The 10,770-nt window shown below is 42.5% G+C and overlaps 2 protein-coding genes across 16 annotated transcripts in view; both read right to left on the bottom strand.

Moving 5' to 3' along the window:
* Nucleotides 1-5,085, bottom strand: part of LOC105680551 — a 12,509-nt gene extending 7,424 nt beyond the window's left edge. The window contains exon 1 of the mRNA XM_024366565.2: nt 1-5,085. Coding sequence (XP_024222333.1) covers nt 1-5,038 — 5,038 coding nt within the window. The 5' untranslated portion in view covers nt 5,039-5,085.
* Nucleotides 1-10,770, bottom strand: part of LOC105680552 (FERM, ARHGEF and pleckstrin domain-containing protein 1) — a 29,787-nt gene that overhangs the window by 18,751 nt on the left and 266 nt on the right. For 7 of the 15 annotated variants that reach the window (XM_033319944.1, XM_033319945.1, XM_033319947.1 and 4 more), the window contains exons 2-10: nt 9,645-9,921; nt 8,824-8,928; nt 8,523-8,745; nt 8,314-8,437; nt 8,155-8,242; nt 7,926-8,081; nt 7,675-7,835; nt 7,497-7,571; nt 5,092-5,316 (exon numbers count right to left, since the gene is read on the bottom strand). In XM_033319944.1, coding sequence (XP_033175835.1) covers nt 5,092-5,316; nt 7,497-7,571; nt 7,675-7,835; nt 7,926-8,081; nt 8,155-8,242; nt 8,314-8,437; nt 8,523-8,745; nt 8,824-8,928; nt 9,645-9,830 — 1,343 coding nt within the window. In that variant the 5' untranslated portion in view covers nt 9,831-9,921. The other 8 variants (XM_024366524.2, XM_033319948.1, XM_024366530.2 and 5 more) reach the window with 5 other exon arrangements.

Genomic DNA, 10,770 nt, shown 5'->3' with positions numbered 1-10,770 from the left:
CAACCGCCTCTGTCGGCACGTCCTCGTCAGCCTTTTCCTCGTCAGGATTCTCCGACACGTCGACGGTGTCGTCCTTGCTGGAAAACGCGGTCGCCGGTGGAAGTTTGTGCACCGCTATCACCGGAGCGTCCAACGACTTGGCTCGCCTTTGAGAGGTCGGAGACTGCGTTGCGCCCTGCCTTTGCAATGCACCGATTCCGCTTCCCTCCGATAGACCGAGACGCGCACGGGCAAATAGAACGGGCGTTTGTCCCAGCTTTCGCAATATTACCGGCGATTGCGTCAAATCCTGTGGATACGAGCTCTTTTTCTCCAAGGCGCGATCTTCTATAGGTCTGGACGCGTCCATAGTCTCGCGCTCTCGTGCGTCGAAATCGGTATCGGCCCTCGACTCCTCGATATCGGTTTCCGCCTTCAAATCGATTTTCGCACGCAACGCTCTAGATTCCTGCTGCAACTTCGACACCACTATTTCTTTCATCGATGTAGGCGATTTCAATTCCGTCGATTTAGTCTCGGACTTGGTGCCACTTTTCGACCGTTCAACGATCGTTCTCTTTGGCGATATCTTCTCCGCGGAATCCTTTCTTTCGGCGCTGCTACTCAGGCTCTTTGAAATACCTAACGACTTTGGTCTCGTTTTTTCGGATTTCACGCCGGATGCCGCGGTAACTTTGATCAAATCGTCGTCAACCGAGGCGGATTTCGCTCGAGTACCACCTTTGCTCTCCTCCTTCTCCTCCTTTGACGCGGAATATGCCTTCTCGGGCAATCGAGTGATAGACTTGGATCTACCTTTCTGAACGATGCTCACCTCTGGTGCCACGTCGGTCGAGTCGATTATGATGATTTCCTGAGGCATCTCTCCCAACTTCAATTTGGACTTGTCGATCTTCGAGCTGGGCGTGGTTACGCGGGACTCCTTCGAGGTTGCTTTCTTCAAAGGAGGCTTGTCTCCCTCGAGCGACTTGGATTGTTTCTTGAAATCCTTCTTTGGCTCTGGTTTCGCTCTCTTCGCCCTTTTCGGCGACACATCCGGAACAAAGTGTTTGTTCTCGACTTCCGGCGAAAGCAAAGTATCGATCGGTGCTTTCTCTTCGGCTAGCGATAACGATTTCGAGCGCAGAGGTTCGCCGTGTGGCCTCGACATGAAAGGAACGAATTCAGGAACTTTAAGGCTGTCCAGTTCTAACGCGGGCTTCACAGGCACTTCGTCCAAAGGCAGATCTGCGACAGGTTCCACGAAATCGTCGAATCCGGTATCGATGATCTTCGGTTTAGCGATTCTAGCTTCGGAAAACTTTGACTCTATCTTCTCCAAGATGCGTTTCGTTTTTTCCGGTATGCTCGGTTTCTCCAATGTCTTTGGTTTTTCCGGAACTTTCGGTTTCTCCGAGATTACATCAACGGTAGTAGCCGAAGGTAAAGATTCCTTCTCTTCCCTCTTCACCTTCTCCTTGTCTTTTTGTTCTAATTGCACATCCATTACTTGCTCCAACTTCTTTTCCTGCGACTGCGGTTCCAACTGTTCAGTTTGTTCCTCATCTTTAATTTGCTTGCCATCTACGTCAACGATTTCGCCTTCGAACGTTTTTCGGGAGGAGTCGTCTATGGGCGAAACTTTTTCTACCTTATCGGAGCCGAATCTTTCGTCTTCTATCCCGGTCGCAGCCGGTTTAGGAATTTCCGGCAATGGTATTTTTTCTATACTGTCTTGCTTCTCCAAGCTATCATCCGGCGTTTTCAGACTGTCCTTTTCCATTTCGGACTTGGCCTTACGCTCGAGTTTCATCTTCATTTCCATTCCAACCACGTCGGCAAAATTCAAAGGCTTCACCTTCGAATCGAGCGACCGTTGCGCGCTTGCGAAGCTCTTGGATGACTCCGAGGGTGATGTCCTCCTTTTTTGTATCACAGAAACTATTGTTACATTAGGATCTGTGGGAGACATCTTGGGCGAGCGTTTCTCGATCGACGATAATATGGTGACATTCGGTTCGATCGGTGATAATTTCGATGTTTTCTTGTCGAGACTGGACGATTTAATACCCGTTCGATCCTCGATCACGATTTCCGTTCGGTTTTTATCGAACGACGCGGATCTGAACGGCTGTTTATCGGGTGACGGAGCCTTCGAACCTGCCTTGGATGGACTTCTATTCGTTGGAGAGAAACTGCAAACTACGTTTTTCGCGTCGGTAGGTGATAACTTCGACGTAGGACTCAAGATACTTTTCGGTTTATCGGACGGGCTTGAGAGTATCGATTTAGGTCGCATGGGCGTGATCGAAACGCTCTTTGGCTTGTCAGGCGAGAGCTTGCTACTAGGCTTGTCTATCGAGGACAGCTTAGACAGATCGAAACAAGAAATGTCCGTGATCATTTTCAAAGGCAACTTGGGAAGATCTCGAACGGCACCGGCCTTTTTCGAAATGGTTTTGCCGCTATCCGACTCGGACTTCTCGTCAGATGCGGTACCATTCATGACGTGTCGTTTGTGCAACATGTAAGGTATTTCGATGTTCGCCTTTTGCATAGCCGCACTGTCCGAGAACGGATCTTCGTCTCCCGAATCAGCTGGCGTTAAATCGATGGATTTCTGATGCATCAGTATGTGCCGTTTACTGTTCGAGCCTAACCTCTGCCGTGCCGGATTCGGATCGCTCTTGGTACGTTCGACCGGTGTATGACCCGGTATCGTGTCGTCGAAACCCAGCACCACACCTCCCACGATCTTCGGTTCGTACTCCGTAAACATGGTCTTTGATTTAAAATTTTCCATTTCCATCGGCACACCGATCACCGTGTCCGTCCTCGACTCTATCGAGAGCCTCGCTTGTCGTTCTCGCTCGCGCTTCTCCTCGTCCTTTCGCGCTTTCTCCAAGCTCCTCCAGTCGTCCCTTTCACGCGGTTTCTCCTCGGACTTTCCCCTTTCTGTTCGTCCCTTACTTTTCCTCGATTCCTTGTACTCGATCCTCTCTATGCTGTTTCTCCTCCAATCGTAGACCTGTTCGATGCACTCGAAACTTCTTCCTCCTCCACCCCCTCCCCCTCCTCCTGCTCTCGAGTCAAACCTATCCAATTGCTTTCGCTCGCGTGAATCCAGTCGATCTGGGTGCCTTCGTTCGCGCGAATCCAACTTTTCGAAGCTCTTTCGCTCCGCTTTTTTATCGTATCCTTTGTCTTTCGAAACGTTGTTGCACCTCTCCAAAGACTTCAATCTTTCGATCGTAACGGGATCGAAATCAAATGTCGGCTTCTCCTGCGAGTCCAATCTCTCGACGCTTTTTCCACGATGTTCCCTGCCAGCACTGAGTCGTTCGAGCGGGCTTTTGTTTCCAGAATCAAAACGTTCCAACGTATGCCTCTGGTTGTAATCGACCGTATTACTTCGACTTCCCGGACTTCTCCTCTTCTCCTTTGAATCTAACCGTTCCACGCTTCTCTCTCGACGTTCCCTCGATTCGGAATACCGATGACCCGTCTTTTCTTTCGGACTTCTGTTTAGATACTCCGTGCTACCTCGAAGTTCCTGACAATCTAATCGCTCGACGCTCTTCCCGCGTAACGCGTAAGGATCACCGTGACGGAAGGACTTCTCCTTCGAATCCAGCCGTTCGTAACTTCTCTCTCGAACGTCCAGCCTCTCGATGCTTCTTCGTAATTCTCTTGCGTCTATTCGATCAACGCTACGACGACCGTGCATGTCCGATTTTCGATCTCGCGAATCCAATCGCTCGACCGATCGACGTTCTCTCAACTCGCTTCTTTCTGCCTTCTTACTCGAATACTCCCTGGAATAATCCCTTTCGACACGTTTTCTCTCTTCTCGGTCCACGCTTCTCCTCTCTTTGTCTTGCAACTTTGTCAACGTTTTCTCGAGCTTCGTCTCGCTTTCGCGATTCGATTTTCGATCCCTACCACCACTGTCACCACCACCACCACCGCTACTAACACTACCTGCACCAGCACCTTTGTAACCCCGACCTAAACTACCCGTTTCTACGTATGCGCGTGATATATGGTCTTCCAAACTGGCAATACTGCGTGCTCTGACTGTCCTAGCTCTTTGATCTATGATCGTTCTATTGGTCGAATCTACTGGACTCAAATCATCATCTATCCGAGATTTTGGACGCATAATACCCTCATCCCGTAAAATCTCCGAATCTACGTGAGTGATCTTATACTTTGGCTTCAAGTTTTTCAACTCGTTCAACACAGACATTTTTTGTTTTTGCACTTGCAACACGACAGGATCTTTTCTCCCAGAGTCCTGATGCGGAAGAGAATGTTTAGATTGTTGTTGTTGCTGTTGTTGCTCTATCGAATTAGCGTGTCGTGTCTCGAATTTTCGTTCGATTTGAGTGCTAGATCGTTGTATTCGAGACTCAACGGTGATATAGTCACTGTCTGGTTTCGCGGTCACGGCTGAGTACCGATCGATAGACTTTGTTCTAGCGTTCTTGAGGTCCGCGAGCACAGATTTGAATTGTTGTCTATCCGTGGATTTGATCGATCGGTGTTTCACGAAGGAATCGGTCTCGGAATCCATTTGGAACATCTCGTGCTCGATTCCTTCGTCGCTCCTATCGGACATTGGCTCGTTCTCGTCGTCGTCGTCCCGCGGACTCGAATACGATTCCGGATATTCAAATTCGTGCTCGCGTTCCAAAAGTTCGTAGGAATCGTGCGAAAGATCGTCGTGAGAGAGATCTCCCGCAGGACCAGATTCCTCGTGGCCAGATTCAGTGGAGAGCGACGAAGTTCCCGGGTAGGAGCTACTATAGACACGCTCGGGTACCGAGTCGTGATCGAGAGAGGGTAACTTCGAGCTAGCCGCGCTGTACGATCGATTACTTTCATCGTACCGCGTCACGGGATTGTCTAGCTCTCCCTGGGAGGGCAAACGGAAAGGTTCCAATATAGGATCATCGGAAGGTCTGTCGTCCTTCGATCGCGCTTTCCCTGAATCCTCGAAGCTAGAAGCGTACAACTCGCGGCAACTGGCCGATCGCTGCCAGGGATGTCTAGGCATAGGTCGCGGTGGGGGAAATTCAGGAGGACTGCTGTTAGAGGGGCTGATACGACCTGCTGATGAAATCCGTTGCTGGCTGGCAGCAAGCATCTGCCGCGGTACTGGGACCTGGCTGGGAGTGGCCGGGGAATGGACGTCGATGGAGGTAAGTGTCCGAAACGACGTAGCTGTGTCTTCGCGACGGTGAATCGTCCCTCCCATCGAGACACTCGTCACAGTCGTCGGAGAATCCAGTGTCATCGAGCCGCATGATAGAGACAGAGCTGGGGTTTCCAGGGCTGAAATTATTCCCTTCTTTAGCTTTTACATTTCCGGTATTGTACACCTACCCCCGCTCGCGAACCCTGTTTCCTTGCGTTCCTTCTCCCTCCATAATTCCCACTATTTTCCCTCTGCCCACCCTTCTGTTATCTCATTTTTTCTTGTTTTCCCGTTCGATTTGCCTTTTGCGATTCCGAAGGATCTTTGAACTCATCGGCTTTCGCTCGATTGCTCCAAGACCTTCTTCCCGGCGAATCGATACATTCGATATTCTTACGAGTATACCTTCCCTTATAGCCTTTTTCCGCGTTTACATTCTCTTGACGGAACAACGTAAACAAGCCTCAGATAATAAACTCCAGATAATCATTTTTAAAAGCGTTCTATTTGCAATACGCTAACTCTACTACTCTCTACTTTTACGATACTTTATGTACGATACTTCAACAGAACTTATGTCAAAAATAAAATAATGCTAGGGGACGAACGAAGAATAAACGGTAACACAGTAAATGAAAACGAAAGGAAAAACGAGAAGACGATCGAGAGAAACTGATCTTTTAAAAAGAAAAGAAAAAACAAAAGAAACGAAACAGAGGCAAAGAGCGGGGGTATGAAAAAGAAAGCGTTTCTCGTGGAGGTTGGTGTCGGTCATGGTACATACCAGGATCGCCGAGGGGCAGGAGGGGGTGGGCAGAGATGCTGGAGCTGCCCATAAGGGAGCTGCTTGGAGTGGCCCCACGATAGCCTCCCCCCTCCAAGCCCTGCAATGCCCTACCACCGCTAGTCTGCCGGAACGAATTGGACCTGCGAGCAAGAGAGAGTCAAGTTCAGCATCAGACTTAGGCTACCAAATGCCAAGCCTGTCCAGAACTAACTAATATTTTTCGCATTTTTTTTTCCACCTTCCTATCATCTCTTGTAAAATAGTAGCTTTCTCGTTACGCTTACTCGGTTAACCATTATCGTTTCAAGGGTCTCCTTTCCTTCTTAAATCTCTTTGTCTCTCTCTCTCATAAACGTTCCTTTAATACATATGTATTTGTATGGAAGAAAAAGTTGCGTGTCACTCGCGTTCGCGATGTTTACTACCCTTATATCGCAACCAATATCACGATCGCGGTAAAACAACAATATTCAAATAATCAAGTATGCCCTCAAAACGATAAAATAGTACATTAAGTTAAACAGAAAATATACGAGTCAAATAATGGTAATAATAGCAATGTTAACAAGCAATCGTATGAAAACTATCCTTTATACACAAGATACCATATCATCGTTAAAAATCCCCTCCATTATCACCTAAACATTTGCTCTCATTGCCTTTAATAATTTTCCTACATCCTGTGCTTACAGTTTTACATTCAAAATTCAATGATTTTGTAAACTAGTTATATTTTTGCACGCAAACTATTGTTAATGCTACGCGTAAAGGATCTGCGCACGAGTACTCGTTATCTTCGCATGCTCAATTATCGCACACACGGAGATATTCGATAAAAATGTGCACACAAACGGCGATGAATCTATCGGTGAAACACGATGCTTTTCGCTCTAATAGCGCATTATTTAGTAATGTTATCTGACTGTACATCGATATTGCGTGATAAAAAATTATGTATACCTGTTAACTGTATGTACAAGGATGAAATTATTATAAAGGAAGTACGTAATCTCTATGCTCTATTGTAGAGTAGGCTACTACGATGGAGAAATATCTGATTGGTAAAGATTCGATCGGGACAGTGAAGTATGGTAACTTTGCAGTGTGTATCATTAGGTGTTACAACGACGAGAATTAGTGACCACACTATCAAAAATAGGGTACATTGATCATTCGGGTTATCGTGCCTGATGGTGAGCCTGACTCCCCGCCACCCCTGTCCGAACAGGCAACACTGACACACGAAAGTACAAAACGAATAGAGTAAACACTTCGTTCTACTTAAAATTGAAACAACGATAGACATGATAAATACCAATTAATGTCCCGGCAAAAGCAAGACCGTGCCACCTCCCGTCTTACCCACGCAAGATTAGTGCGCTCGTTAATTAAAATATATCTCAATGGTATAAAACCAGCATTAAAAGGGGACAGTACATAACGATACGCATGCACTAGCTACACATTACTAGTGTATCCAAGAATTGATTCAATCATAGAACGACATTTCGCGGTGCTAATCCAACTTACCTTTGAAACGTTTGCCTCTTCACGTAATTGTCCCGAACAAATTCCACGATTTGCTTCTGAGTTTTCCCGCTGTACCTAATAACGCAATATCAAGAAATTTCATTAAATCGGCTTACATACCTTATACGTTTTATACGCATAACATAATATGGAATGTTTTTAGCGCAAACGCGCATACCTAAATGACGAGCCACGACTGAGAACTCGTGTTTTTTGTCGTACTACTCGTTTGACCACCGAACAACGGAAAAATCCATGATTCTCTACGCATTTTTTCCAAAAATTTTTACATTCGTTGCGTCCTTCGAAAAAGAATTCCACAGTATCTTTGTAATAACCCTACAAACATTGCGCGAAATAGTTAATTTTCAAACCCAGTTCTTCAAGGATTCGTTTCGACATTATTTGAACAGAACATAATACACTTACGTAACCCTCTGGATGAAGTTTAATTAAAAATCGTTTCCTTTTAAAGCTGATTTTCCTGATTTTAGCCCAACTGAATGTATTTATTTTGGTGAAATTTTGAAAGACTACTATCCCCATGTGTGCCACAGCCAGATTCAACGGTACACCCTCGTGATCCTTCGATAACAAATGAAATGCAACAACGATTATATACTCAAGCATAGCATAAGTCATATCTTGCGATACTTACTTTAGCTGGATGCATTTTCATCCCATACAATTCACAGCGACGCGCTGTTTCCAGCAGATTGAGATCTGCTTCTGCCGGTGATTGGCCTCTGTTTACAAAACGTAACATTTTCAGGACATTGAAACTTTATACATATTTGAACAAAGTTAATTATCTTACGCGTGTTTTTTATGATTTTCCATAATGCGACGCTCTAGTTCTTGATCTTGATGAGGCACAAATTTATAAGTTGACAAATACGTATGATCTGGATAATCCTCTATCACATAATCTCCACACTCGGCTAAAATAATTAATCATTTGTCGTAAAACTATTCTACTTTTTAATTCGTTTTCATTTATATAATTTTAAAATGAATTATTATTACCCTGCACAATATAACTCGCCATCAAAGCTGCCGTATTATCATTGCATTGTAATAGACCTTGGGCTAAATCCCGTTTAATTTGAAGACAAAATAGATATCTTGTAAACTCTTCTTCTAATTGTGCTGGATCAGGTGTATAAAATTTAACGCAAAATCTTAATATGGGATCTATTAGTGATAGTCCAACTTGTCTACAAACCGGCTTCTCTAAATCTAACCAATACTGCAAATAAATACTGTTGGTAAATATCAAAATTGTATATACAAATTATTCAACAACACATATTTATTAGCTTCTTACTTTCGTTCCATTAGGTTCCTGGTACTCCAAACCAAAATAATCAGCTTCCAAAAGATGTAGCTGTTTGCAAACTTGATCAAATAACACTCTGCCTAAAGCTTTTGCCTAAAATTTAAATAAACTTAAAATAGTACAAGCCTAATTACTTTGATCGCAAAAAATTTCCAATGTCAGATATTTCAAAATAAAGTTATCACACTTTAAATTACCCTCTAAGACAACTGAAAATATGCTTTAGATGCACCATATATATTTTATGAATAATCAATACATCAATACATTTACTCCATGCAATATAGTATCACCAATTATCTGCTCCAATTATTCATTTAGAAGTATTACATGCGTAGATAGCATAAAATAAATGATTTTTTGTTATCAAATAAATACAATGACAAACAATAATTTATAAAAATATTTAAAAATAGAAAACATTGTTATAGTTCTATAAATAAAAAATACATCAAACTAAAAAAGAACTCCTTTCTATTCTTAGACATTATGGCATATATCTCATACAGTGATTTTATATTAAATTAGTTTAGTAATTACATTAAAATACTGATTAGTTGAACATGTGACTAAAGATATATAATTGACTTACTTCTCATTATAAAATCAATCTAATACAATTTTTAATATTTATTTCATATACGTTAATATTTAAAGATATTTTGCATCAATTATAAAAGAAGTTATGATATATTTAGCTCAGTGTAAACTTGAAATGAAAGCATGTCACTTTTAATATTTTGTGTCTTACATTTGTAACTACCTCGCCAATGAACAGAACCATTTCATGAAACTATTATAAAAATTACCTGAACTTGAAACATTGTAATCGTATCATCCAACATCTGCACACGAACAGCAAGCATTTTACCAGCTTTTCTAGGTGTTGTAGGAGGGGTTCTACTACCTCCATCCACACCTGCTGGAGTCGAATGACTATGAGGCATCTTAGATCCTCCACTGCCTTTCATGCTTATGCTTTCTATATCATTCATTTTCAGTCATCTACTGTAAACTGTAGAATGACCATCTATAATTTATTTCCTTATGGAAAATTTGATTTATAATTCACTATTACATTGTCATCTGTAACAAGATATTAAATATATTTACTTAAACAGAAGTATATTTACTTACTGTTTCTAGCAAAAAACAGATTGAGTTAAATATAATATATCTTTCGAGTAAATATTACATTAACATTGACAACATGCAGTACAGATGATTAAGCAAGAAACATTTCCACGAAAAAGATACACGAAATTTTTCTCTATCCTCTCGATCTCAAAGTAATCCTGTATCTACGCAGTATCGTGAAATCTTATACAGATTACATCGGATCGTCTAAAATTTTTGAGAAAGTGCGAAAGATGTAACGATATGAAAACGAGAAAAGTGTACCCACAAATATCAAAAGTCAAATATTATGATTTATACAAAAAGCGATCGGTCAATCCTACTTATGCTGTATAATTTCAAAAAAATTACTAACGTTTGTTTACATAACTTACAAAGATGATGTGTGCTAAATGTAAGTGTTATTGACTTATTATTCAACAATCCACTCTAGAAGTATCTCACCGAGAAGTTACGATGTTACGATGTTACGTCAAGACTATGATTATACCGATTATACTACTAATCGAACAGTGCTAATGGAATACGTTAAGAGATTGGCTGTAGTTAAAAGGGTTGAAAGTGTTGATTTGTCGATCAATTAATGATCTTAACATTCAAATAGATACCGATATTCTGAACTATAGTTTTGTCGACCGTACTCCGCTATTAAATTTCCTCTATGAGACATGAATTTCCAATTGAAATAAATAGATAAATCAATTTAAATTGTCTTAAGAAATGAGAAATAAAAGATCCATAGTGATGCATCTTAAATATACGAGAAGTGATACGAAGAGAAAAGGCGGGGCCTAGGAT

Source organism: Bombus impatiens, unplaced genomic scaffold (genome assembly GCF_000188095.3).
Source record: "Bombus impatiens unplaced genomic scaffold, BIMP_2.2 scf_0219, whole genome shotgun sequence".
Lineage (NCBI taxonomy): Eukaryota > Metazoa > Arthropoda > Insecta > Hymenoptera > Apidae > Bombus > Bombus impatiens.
Note: the sequence above shows the minus strand (reverse complement) of the source record. Positions and strands in the feature narration are given on the sequence as shown.